Source organism: Bufo bufo, chromosome 9, assembly GCF_905171765.1.
Source record: "Bufo bufo chromosome 9, aBufBuf1.1, whole genome shotgun sequence".
Taxonomy (NCBI): domain Eukaryota; kingdom Metazoa; phylum Chordata; class Amphibia; order Anura; family Bufonidae; genus Bufo; species Bufo bufo.
The window spans coordinates 89,311,678-89,324,771 of NC_053397.1; the positions used below are offsets into that span (position 1 = coordinate 89,311,678).

General features: G+C 42.9%; 1 protein-coding gene across 2 annotated transcripts in view; it reads left to right on the forward strand.

Annotated features, from left to right (window-relative positions):
- Nucleotides 1-13,094, forward strand: part of CAMSAP2 (calmodulin regulated spectrin associated protein family member 2) — a 128,622-nt gene that overhangs the window by 72,981 nt on the left and 42,547 nt on the right. For both annotated transcript variants that reach the window (XM_040406809.1, XM_040406810.1), the window contains 2 exons: nt 8,288-8,360; nt 8,621-8,655. In XM_040406809.1, coding sequence (XP_040262743.1) covers nt 8,288-8,360; nt 8,621-8,655 — 108 coding nt within the window. The remainder of the gene's footprint in view (nt 1-8,287; nt 8,361-8,620; nt 8,656-13,094) is intronic.

The window sequence follows — 13,094 nt, forward strand, 5'->3', positions numbered from 1 at the left end:
GTTGACAGCAAGCAAACATAATAATAACAGAATACAATGAATAAAGTTCCAGTGATCTCCAATGTTAGACATACTACAGTTAATATCCCATGAATATAATCTGAATCTAAAGTTGGTAATGGAAATCGTGTTAACCATGGACTCCAGGATTTCTGGAAAGAGATTAGTGTTTCTCCGATGAGCTATCAGTTTCTTGTATATGCAATGAGCAGAAGCTATGTCAGTGACATTGTCTAAAGATGGGATTTGTGTAGATTTCGTGCAGTCAGTAAGATATGACATACTAGTTTACGGTGAGTGTGTGTGATCTGGTCTATGCCTAAGGATAAGAGAGCTAGACCTGAATGAATCCTAACATTTGTGGCAGTGATGTTTTGAAGGAGCTTTTCTATGTCTGACCAGTAAGAGCTAAGCGCGGTGCAGCTCCAGAACATATGAAGGATATTTCCAGGAGATCTCTGGCAACGCCAGGTTAAGTCTGGCGGGGGTGTAGTACCATCTAGTCAGCAGTTTGTGATATCCCTCAAGCTGTGGACTTTAAGGTGGAATTAATCGCTGTCTGCCAATCTATGTTCGAGTAAGTACACTGAAGATCTTTTTCCCAATTCAGCATGTGTGCTCTCTTTACAAAGGAGAGATCTCCCATAATGGTTCTATATATTAAACTGGTAGAAGTCTGGGTGTCTCCATCTGGAAGAAAGAGGTAGTTATATAGGGAAAGCGGAAGAGAGACAGTTTTGGTAGAGAAATTCCTCAAGAAATGAGATATTCTTAAATAGTCAAGTTGACTTGAACTAGGGATGGCATAAAGGGACTGTATGGAAGAGAAGGGTCTCAGGGTGTTACCGTCATATAGATCTTTTAAGAAGTGGATTCCCCTGTTTTTTTCCAAATTGCCATAGAGAGGTCTAGCATAAAGTATTCCAGTATCTCTAAGGGAAGGGTTATTTCCTTCTGGGGCTGACTTAGTGCACTTTTTTAAGTACAGACTGCCATATTTGGATTGAGGCTTTCAGAGATGAGGCTAAAGGAAGGGGGCGTTGAGGGTCAATGGCATGAACCAATAGTAGAGTGTTAAGAGGTCTGCCTGAATTGAGTTCTACTTCTATTCCCGGCCACCCTATTTTATGGTCTTGTCTGCACCAATATCTCAGTTGCTTAAAAAGGATTGTTTCATAGTAGAGTTGGAGATTTGTGACACTCAAACCTCCTTCTATGCGAAAATATGATAGATGTGGCGACTCTGTGATTATCTCTTCCCCATATGTAGGAGAGCATTTGCCTTCTGAGTTTATGCAGTAGTTTGTTTGGTAGATGTATCGCAAGAGTGCGAAAATACTACAATATTTTAGGCAATACCATCATTTTGTAAATCACTATGCGGCCCGGCCAAGTGAGCTCTATTTTAGAGTATCTATCCAGTTCTGATTGTAGGGACTTAATTAGAATATCATAGTTGCAGGGGAGTAGCTTAGAAAGTGGGAAACATAGTTGAATCCCCAAATATGTTATGGAAGAGGATGCCCAATGGAATGGGAATTCTCTTCCTATTGCTTCCCTTAACGACGATGGAACCTTAATAGCTAGTATTTGAGATTTAGTCTCATTGATCTTATAATAAGATACCTCTCCAAATGATTGGATAATACTCGAAGCCATCCTTAAGGAATTCAATGGGTCTGATAAGGTCAGGATCACATCATCCGCGATAAGACCTAGCTTGTGTTGTCTCTGTCCAACTGGAATGCCTCTGACTTCCCCCGACATCCTAATCCTTTCCGCAAAAGGTTCCATCACCATCAAGAAAAGGAAAGGGAAAAGAGGGCATCCTTGGCGAGTGCCGTTGATGATGGGGAATGGTGTAGAGAATGTGCCATTCACTAAAACTCGGGCAGATGGTTGGGTATATAAAGCTTGGAGTAGCCGAATTTAGCTAAAACCGTAAATGCGAATCCCAGTGAATTTGGTCAAAGGTTAGAAGCGGAGAAGGCGCTTGTAAACTTCCGGCTTTCTGCATTATTTCTAGAATTCGTCTCGTGCCTTCTGGGGCTTGCCTACCTTTTGTAAATCCCACTTGATCGCTGTGGATTATTTGCGGGAGAACTCGCAAGAGTCTATAAGATATAATTTTAGCATATATTTTAATATCAAAATTAAGCAGTGAAATGGGGCGAAAGAGTGCTGGGGAGTCTGCTGGTTTACCAGGTTTAGGAATAGTGACTATGGTAGCTTGAAGCATTTCTGCAGGAAACTGTTCTCCCTTTAAGACTGTGTTAAACATATTGACCAAATGGGGCAGTAGGAGGGGAGTGAATATCTGGTAATATTCGTTTGAGAAGCCGCCAGGTCCAGGGGCTTTATTAGGTTTAAAGGATAACTGTCACCTTTTGGACCCTAATTTCAATTTTCATATATGTAGTTACTAATAACATGATATTCCAGAATCAGTTACTATTATACTTACTTACCCCATATTTCATAAGATCCAGCCCTTAGCAACCAGTCTGCACAAAACTGCAATTTCACTATTCAGTTAAGATGGCCGCTGATGACTCATCCTGTAGCTAATCCAGCCTGCCCTCACTACCCACAATGCATTGAGCTCCTCGTGCACCAGCTTCTGCACCTCAACCAATAGGTGCTCTCCACACTTAAACAAGCCCCCCTCCTGCTATCACATACACTTTAGGAACATCCCCCTCCCCTAAACAGTGCCATCCACAGATCCCCCTCCCCGACGCTCACAGGAGTACATTTATAAACTGGAATCTGTAACTTTACCTTTAATCATCGCTCATCTCTTTACTTGGATACCTTACTCTCAGCTCCGGTAACAGCAGGCAGTGCGGGCAGCGCTCACTCACTGATGTCACGTGCCTGCTCCTCCCACTAGGCGGCGCAGGCGCGTGACATCAGAGAGTGAGCGCTGCCCGCACTGCCTGCTGTTACCGGAGCTGAGAGTAAGGTATCCAAGTAAAGAGATGAGCGATGATTAAATGAGTAAATTTAAAATAACGCAACTGCATCAAAAACTGGGCAAAAAACACAGCATGCTTTTTTCAATGCTGATTTAACCACACCATCTGTATACACCCTAATGAGAACCTGCAGCTGGCATTTCTGGCAGGCACCTTCTGACACTCAGCACTTGCACAGAGTTTTATGCGAATTGCTACTATTTTAATAAGCTTCAGCTATGTTACTTAAGGAACCGCGGTAAAACCGCACCGTCTGAATATTCCCTGTGGCAGCTCACCTGCATTGCTCTCAGCCGTACAGGTGAGCTGACCGCAGGTGGGCGGATACACACATGAGGCGGAGCCGCTCGCGCAGAAGCGCCTAATGGGCGGGGCCTAATTATAAAGCGGGCGGGGCATGGTAAAGCAACCTGCGACTAGTGGTAAGAACGTGGGCGGCGCATACTAAGGAGGCGGGCACGGTCTCCTGACACCACGCCCACTCTATTGGAGTACGGGCCAGGCTCCGCCCAGTTCCTGGTTAGTGTTTGGCTGTCACCCGGTAAGATGTCCAAGATGCTGAACGGCGAGTTGTCCGCTCCGCTCACCCGAGCCGCTACCAGAGCTCCATCTACGAACTGACGTACAAGGTGCCGTATGCATGTACTTACCTACCTGTTTGTCGTCCGAGGGTAGGTGATGGCTGTGACTGGGGACGGCTTGTGTATGGCTACTGGTGTGGACCGGCAGAGTGGGGGTTAATCGTGAGACTTACAGATTACAGTTAATAAATGTATAATCCTTTGAGCTGCAGGGCCCTGTATATTCTAACCCCCAGGCAAGCGTCCCATCACCATGGGAATGCCTGGGGGTTAGAATATACCATCGGATCTGAGTTTTCACGATCTCACTGAGATCGTGAAAACTCAGATCCGATGGTATATTCTAACCCCCAGGCAAGTGTCCCCGTCACCATGAGGGGTTAGAATATCATGAACGCGCACGCACGTAGCAGGGCAGCCTGCTTGTGCGTCTCCCGTCCTCCAGCAGATAGACGGACCTCTCCTAGCAACGCAGTTTTAGGGTAAGCTGAGAATAGGCGCTATGGGGGACAAATTGAATGATTTTAATGGTTTAGGAAGAATTAATATAAAATTTGAAGATGGCCACTAAGGTTATACTAATCGCCTTTATCATAATGTGAAAAAAAAATAAAAAATTACAGTTATACTTTAAGAGCTTTTATAGCCGCCATGACCTCTGCTGGAGAAATAGGAGAATTAAGGTTGGTAGCCTGTTCTTCATTTAATGAAGGGAGATCAATGCTCTCCAAGAAGGAGGCAATTTTCTCAGTTGTGGGTTGGGGAGTTAAAGGGTCTGATCCCAGATTATATAGTATGGTGTAATAGCGGATGCAACTATGTCTTTGGGATGGTTAAGTTTAGTAACGCCATCAGCGTCTAACCCATATGGTATATTAGATTTTTGCAGCATTGGTTTTACTTTCCTTGCCATTATTCTACTAGGCTTATTATGGGATTTATAATAAGACATTCGGAGGGAAGCAATCTGGCGGTCATAATCTATTTGTAACACAGAGTGTATTTCATGGCAGAGGAACATTAGGGATTTGTGTAAATGCAGGGAGGGTTTTTCCTGTATCATATCTTCATATAGTAGTGATGCGAGTTTGGCTTCTTTACCTTTTTTAAAGTGGGAACTTTGTTTTAAGAGAGTTCCCCTGATGGTAGCCTTATATGCCTGCCAAAGGAGAAAAGGACTTATGTTATCAGTATTATTGGTAGTAAAATAATCGGTTAGATAGGACTCAGTTTGGTCCTGATATTTGGGATGTCTGAGTGAGTAGGTAAACGTTATTTCGCTATGATCTCTGGGGAGAGAAGCTCTGGGAAAGTGAAATGGTACAGACAATCGGAGCATGATCTGACCACGAAGTTACTCCTATTTTAGCTGAACTTATTCTGAAGAGCAAGGATCTATCAACAATAGCAAGATCAATCCGAGAAAATGACCTATGACGTGAGGAGTAAAATGTAAATTCCTGAGAACAAACATTCCGGCAGCGAAAAGTATCATATAAACAAGCATTTCCCAGCCATTTTGCTAAAGTTGGGGTAGGTGTTCTGCCGCTCCCTGTGGAGTCAAGATGTTTGTCAGGGATGATATTAAAATCTCTACATAACAATAAAGACCCCTTTTGTACTGTCTTAATTTTTTTCATCACCTTATTTAAAAATCCGAGATTTATTAGGTGCATAAATATTTGCCAACGTCATGGTAGTAGATCCTATTATGCCCACTATTATAAGATATCTTCCCCCTTCGTCTATCAGTACATTTTCTATCTGAATATGTAAGGAATCTTTCACTGCTATGGCTACACTGGCTTTTTTCTTTTCTGAATTGGCAAGAAATACCTTGGAAAAGCCTTTATGTGAGAAGGTGGGATGTTTTAGTCTGGCAAAATGAGTCTCTTGAACACAAACTATATCGGCTTGAGTCACCCTGGCCTCTCTCCACAGTGAAGCTTTCTTATAAGGGGAGTTTAAGCCCTTGGCGTTAATGGACATTATTTTAACCGCCATATCTATCATATAATGGAAATGCTTTAAGTGTCATTGATATTATATCCGCTAGTATCTTTTGCTGAGAATACTTAGACATTTGGAGATCAGGAAGGACAAAAAAGAACCTAAATAGAACAACATTAAACAAACGTAAAAGGTTCAACATTAGTTACGTCTAGTAACAGGAGTAGGGACCAATATATTTTGGGTCCTGAGAACTATCCGGGGTTCAAACAGTTCACCTTGGAGCTCCTACCCTCCAGACGGTTCGGATTCTAGAGGACAATCACAAGATTCGAAAGACAGCTGACAGTCAGTCTCCCACAGTAGACCGTTCTAGTGGTAAGTGGGACGGGTTCTTCATGCTTAAATGGTCTTTTGGTGAAGGATCTAGGAGTTTCCAGGACCTCAGAAGATTTTCCCCTTCTTCCACATTCTTTAGGCTACATGCACACGACCATTCAGTTTTTTGCAGTCCGCAAATTGCGGATCTGCAAAAAATGGAAGCTGCCCGTATGCCTTCCGCAGTTTGCGGAACTGGCGGCCTATTGTAGAAATGCCTATTCTTCTGTAAGCCGTTCAGGTACTCCATTACAGACTGATTGCTTTTTCATTATGCATCGTTAATGGCTGTGCCTGCAAAACTACGTGGCCAATAATGCACAGTGAAAAAACAATAAATTACTTTAATACTGGCGCTGCTAAAAGTCCAAAGAAAGAGGAAGTTAAAGGACAAGATGTGCAATACATGGAGTGACCTAAAAATTATATTCATAAAACCATCCATCTTTTTTTTTTTTTAAATTACATAGAATATTCACATTATAAGTTCTTAATATGTGATTTTGATGTGAAATTTTTGATGAAAGTGTCCCTTTAACCCCTAGGATACCAGTACCGTACATGTCCCTCCCCGTCCCCATCAGGTCCCCACGCTGAGGTGAAGGGGACCAGATGGCAGGAATGGCAGCCTGATGGCTAACTTGGGCATCAGGGCTTGTCTTCTACGGAAGCCTGTGAGACCCAGCCCACTGGGTCTCGCAGGCAGGCTGTCAGTGTATTGCACTGGTAATACTGACAGTCAGTGCTTTACAATACACATGTATTGTAATGCATTGTAGAGGGGATCAGACCCCCAAATGTTGAAGTTCCACAGTGGAACAAAAAAAAAAAGTTTCAAAAAGTGTTTTTCATAATAAAAAGAATAAACCAGCCAAAATGCAAAGATTCCAGCAATCGGGCCACTGTTAAAATCCCTGCGTTTATTGCATCATCTTAAAATCCATTAGCCGACCGGAGAGCAAAGCGTATCCGTAACGACCTGCTCTATAAAAATAACACATGATCTATCCTGTCAGTTGAATACCATTAAAAAAAATTAGAAAAATAAAAACTGTGCCAGAACAGCCGTTTTTGGTTACCTCGCCTCACAAAAAGCGTACTAGTAAGCGATCAAAAATCATATGTACCCCAAAATAGTACCAATAAAACTGTCTCCTTATCCTGTAGTTTCCAAAATGGGGTCACTTTTTGGGGGTTTCTACTGTGCATCAGGGGGTCTTCAAATGCGACACAGCAACTTAAAATCATCCCAGTGAAATCTGCCTTCTAAAAAGAGTGGGGAAAAGTCACAGATTGTGGTGCAGAGGAAGTTTGTGCCACAACCTGCCCCAGAAATACGCCTAGTATAGGCGTATTTCCGGTTCGTAGATGACCCCCATAGTTTGTATGATTTTTCTTCCAGCTATTCTGCAGTGACTGCGTCCATATTGAGGATGTGTACTATACAGTGTGAATTACAGAGGGGCAATGTTATATCTGAATCATACACTTTTTGACTTCTTATTCTGCAAGTTGTCTAACATTAAGGGTGAGGCCACATGAATGACAAGCGGTTGCGGTGCTGCGAAAACCGTGTGGCTCTGTAAGCCGTGCCTGTGTTCAGGTACCCCATTACAGACTGATTGCTTTTTTATTATGCATCGTTAATGGCTGTGCGGTAACCTGCAAAACTACGTGGCCATTAATAATGCACAGTGAAAAACCAGTTACAATAAATTACTTTAATACTGGCACGTCCTGTAGGTGGTTCTCACCACATCACACCCACTTCTCAGCGGCTGCGTGGCGTGTAGTCATGCCCTAATTGTTTAAGGCCCCATGTACACGACCTTGTGCCATCTGCGTTTTATTTGCAGACCCATCGTTTTCAATGGTTCAGCGGTCTGCATACAGATGTGGAAAGCACACAGATGATCAGTGTGCGATCAGTATGTCCATTCCGCAAAGAAAGAGAATGTCCTATATTTGTTCGCAAATTGTGGAGCCATTGAAGTCAATGGATCTGCAGAAAATGCTGATGCAACACGGACCGCATCCATATTTAGCGGCACAGTGATTTGTGGCTTAACTGCTTTAAATTCTTATTTTGCCATTTTTCTCAGCTGTGTTATATAGACTATATGGCAGGTATGGCCAATATTAGACTTTGTAGCTGTTGCAAAACTTTAACTCCCAGCATGCCCGCACTGCCTACAGCGATCGGCCCACAGCAGGGAGTTGTAGTTTTACAACAGCTGGAGAGCCGCAGGTCGGCCATCCCTGCTATATAGAATAACAGACTACTACTGCGGCCTATAACAAGTTTAAAATGCCCAGTACACACAGCCCTCTGTCTGTTGCACAATGACTTTATGAAACTGGATAATGGTATTCATTTTAATGTTTGCATTTTGTCATCAGGACCCATGAAGGCATCCTCAAATTCCTCACGTTTTAACAGGAGGCATACATTAGCAAGTTCCTCAAATGCAAGGTATACTGCACTTTTCCACTTTTAATAAATACTAAATCTGGTAAAATGTTAGGCCATCTAGATATTAAAGTGCCATTACGGGGCAGAAGACTTATTTCTGGAGCCAGTATGCCACAGTGAGATGGGTATGACCCTAGTACTATGTGGCACAGACACTGATGTCATTGGACCAGTGATGCCCTGGACCATTTCTTCTATCTTCTGCTCTGTTTACTGTGGCAGTGATGACAGAAGCAAATTAATTGTAATTTATCTTGTAGAAACCCACAAGATGCGTCATCATCGCCTGGTCCAGGTAAGAGTTCTCTATCTCTCTATTAGAATGATGATAATATACACCACCAGTCACACATTGCATGCTATAGTTGCATCCAGTGGGTCCAGTCCAAAAGATAACTGGTGACACAATATCAGTTCTAAATTATAAACTTTTTCCAGTTCAAAAATCTCTGAGGCATGCATCCAGATTACTGTCATTTACCTTCTATTCAATAAAGAATGTGTCGCCGGGCTGTAATCTGCGTGTACCTCCGGGACTCTGACCTGCTGCTTCTGAGAAGACGAGCTTGTTGCAGAGCAGTAAGGTCTGGGGCTCTCCGTAGGGTATATTCAGCACCTTTCTTATCCTTCCTGATCTCCTCTTGAGAGGGAGCGGTGGACAGAAATGATGATAGATGCTTCCATCCTTCACTGTAGGCTCTTGACTAATGTGAAAATTGAAAACCAGACATCATAAAGTACATGACAATCTATTTCTAACAAAGCTAGAACCAGCCCTGTACCTCACACGGGTCAAGAGTTCTCCCCATTCATTGCTCTGCTAGATTTATATCAAGCTGACAGCTCAAAGGGAGAGTCTTTTCTGCTGTAGCTCAGGGGGCGTGTCTCAGCTCTCCCTATCACAGCTCAGGGGGCGTGTCTCAGCTCTCCCTATCACAGTTCAGGGGGCGTGTCTCAGCTCTCCCTATCAGCTCAGGAGGCAGTTGAAGGATGAAACTGAGCATGTGCAGCCTTCTCAGTGAGCAGGACAAAGAAATAAGGAAAAAAAAAAACAAGCAGCAGGTGGCGCTATACATATGCATTTTATTGATTAACTCAGTGGCTATGCTAAATATTCAATTACATGCAGTTAAAAAAGTGTTCGGATCCAGATGCTGGTTTGAAAACTGTGAAGTATTTTTCATGGGACAACCCCTTTAAAGCGTACACGCCACCAGAAAATGGCCTATTGTTTAAATTGTGTTGTTATTTTAGACTTATTTTTGGTGATTTCTGCTTTAATATTTCATGTCACTATCTATATTTAAAAAAATATATAAAATCATGCAGTTTTCGCAGTTTGGTAACTTTTCAGTAGCTATCACATTATCTTACAATGACAAGTAACACCACTGTGTATTGATCAGACAGAATCCGCCATTCACAATAGGTGCTATCACAGCTTATCTGCTCCCTCCTGACTTCTGCACAGGTCACAGAGCATGCCTAGAAATCTCTCCCAATGGGGTAAGCCCCCGTCCATTGTGTCTATGGTCCACATAGCCACTCTTAAAAGACAGGAAGTCTTGCCATATTTTAGGCCTAGTGGCCAGTGCGAAAATTGCAGGATTTTAGCATTATTTTTTCAATATAGATAAGGACATAGAAAATTAAAATCACCAGAAATAAAAAATAAAATGTTTGACATAAAAACTTGATTTAAACAATAGGTCATGTTCTTATGGCAGATTCCCTTTAAACTGTCCGGTTGCTGGTGACAGCACAGTGTAGCAATGATCTCACACTAATGCTTGTGCCAGATGGTCACTGTGGGAAAGGGGTAATCTAAATGTCACAGTCACCATGAATACTGCCAGTATCTTACTGAGGAAAGGATAGATTAGGTCTGATTATAACCTCATATCATATGCAAAGGGATTCGGTGAACTTTTTCATGTTGACCTGGTGTCTGAGCTGCAGGCAGTGTGTTATAGAGCAGGGGGAGCTGAGCAGATTGATACAGTATATAGGTTTCTGGGAAAAGGTTCAGGAAAATTTGTAACATAGTCATTTAAATTCCTGCTCATTCTGGGCTTTGAAGTCCAGGAGGCGGTCCTATCAGTGATTGACAGCTCTCTCTGTGTACACAGTCATAGAGGGAAGGCTGTCAATCACTGATCGGACCGCCACTGGGACTTAAAAGCCCTGAATGAGCAGGAATGTAAATGTATGAAATACAAGTTAGGGCTCATTTACACAACCGTATGGTCGCTGGGCCTGTGTTGCGGACCACAAATAGTGGTCTGCGATGCACAGGCACCGGCCATGTGAATCCCGTGTTGTGGGACGGACCCATTGACTTGAATGGTTCCTCAATCCACAAAATACAGCGAAAGATAGGACATGTCCTATCTTGTGCGGTGGCACGGACCCAAAAGCCCACGGAAGCACTTCCGTGGGCTTCCGTATTTTGCGGATCGGGGACCCATTCAAGTCAATGGGTCCGCAGCACGGAGTTCACACAGCCGTTGCCTGTATATTGAGTGCACTTAGCCTAAGCTCTAGACATTTTTGCTAATGGTAAAATTGGCATTCAGTTTGGCACGATGCTTGCACAGTCTAGTTTTTATTAGTACACTGGCAGGGTGCTGTCATTTTTATACAGGGTTCCAAATAACAAAGGAGCTCACATATAGAGAAAAAGAGAGCGATGGACCTGGAACTGTCCAGTGTTCTTATCTGCATTGTTCTCCAGGATGGCACAGTCTATAAAAGTACCGGTTACATGGCCCAGCTGCCTGCTCCTTTGTTGTGGTCACTGTATACATATAATCCACATTCTGACTATGTAGTATTTCTGGGAGTCCACCTGAGTGTATTGTCATCTAGCTGATGTCTTGATGGAGCCAAGTTCACTTCTTTAGGCTACATGCACATGAACGTGGTTTGGTTCCGCATCTGCGGCTCAGGTGCGCACCCATTCACTTCAATGGGGCCGCAAAAGATGCGGACAGCACTCTGTGGGCCAGATTTATCATTACTCTGACAGCTCACTCCACTTTCACATATGGCTAAAGTCAGTTTTAGCCCAGTCAGATTTATGATCGGCCCTTTAAGACTGTAATAAATGTGGTTTGACGGTAGCAGTTTATCCGTCAGTAAGCAGCTTTACAGAAGTCGCACATCTTTACGAAAAAGTCGCACGATTTTATGAAAAAGTCGCATGTTCTATTAAAAAGTCTCATAAGATAAGCATGGTCCTCACTGGAGTGAAGTTGGGACTTTTTTGCGACTTTTTTGCGACTTTTTTAAATAGTCCCAATAGTAAATCTGTCTAGAGATTCATTTACATAAGAAAACACGCCCACTTTCAGAAAACTGGAGAGCATAGTGCAGAGCAGAAAAAAGTCGCAAATTTGTGCGCAGTTTTAGCGTTTGGGACTTTTTTGGGACTTTTTCACTCCATTATTCTGACTTGAGCTAATGATAAATCTGGCCCTGTGTGCTGTCCACATCCATTGCTCCGTTCCATGGCCCCGCAAAAAAAAAAAAAAAAATAGAACATGTCATATTCTTGTCCGTTTTGCGGACAAGGATAGACATTGGTACAATGGATCTGCAAAACAAACCGATGCTATAGCTATACGGACGTCTTTTTTTTTTTTTTTTTTGAAGATCCGCAATTTGTGGACCGCAAAACACATACGGCCGTGTGCATCTAGCCCAAGTTGTAGGCTAAGGTAGAAAAATCTAATTAAGGGTACTTTCACGCTTGCAGCAGAGGATTCCGGCAGGCAGTTCCGGCAATCCTGATGCCAACGGATGGCATTTGTCAGATGGATCCGGATGCAGATCCGTCTGACAAATGCATTGAAATACCGGATCCATCTCTCCGGTGTCATCCGGAAAAAACGGATCCGGTATTTTATTATTTTTTTCATCTTTAAAGGTCTGCGCATGCGCAGACCGGAAAACCGGATCCGTTTTGCCAGATTCGGCATTCCGGCAAGTGTTCAGGATTTTTGGCCGGAGAGAAAACTGCAGCATGGTGCGATATTTTCTCCGGCCTAAAAACTTAAGAGGGACTGAACTGAAGACATCCTGATGCCCCCTGAACGGATTGCTCTCCTTTCAGAATGCATTAGGATAAAACTGATCAGTTCTTTTCCGGTATTGAGCCCCTAGGACGGAACTCGATGGCGGAAAAGAAAAACGCTAGTGTGAAAGTACCCTAAAGGAGTTGTGCCATGAAAAACTTTCTACATTTTTCTAAACCAAAACCCGACTCTGAATACTTTAGTAATTGCATGCAATTAAAAAAAATTGTATAGCCACTGACTTATTCAATAAACTGTATCTGTATAGCGCCACCTGCTGTTTGTTCTTTTCCTTATTTTGTGTCCACCTCACTGAGGTGGTTGCACGCGCTCTGTTTAAATCTTCTACTGTCACCAGCAATATCTTCTGTTAGAAGCTGAGACAGTTACAGGGAAAGAGAGAGGACGCCCCTGAGCTGCCAGCCTGAAGACATTTAGAAGAACTGGAGCAATGAATGCGGAGATCTCTGGATCCATGTGAGGTACAGGGTTGGTTCTAGCTTTGTTAGAAAGAGGATTACGTGTACTATGTGATGTCTGATTTTTAATTTTTACATCATTCATGGCATAACCCCTTTAATTGATTTTTCACTGAAGCTTTTGTCAGGTTGCTAATGGGAACGCAGATATTGGTGTTACTAATATTACCTGTGTGAAC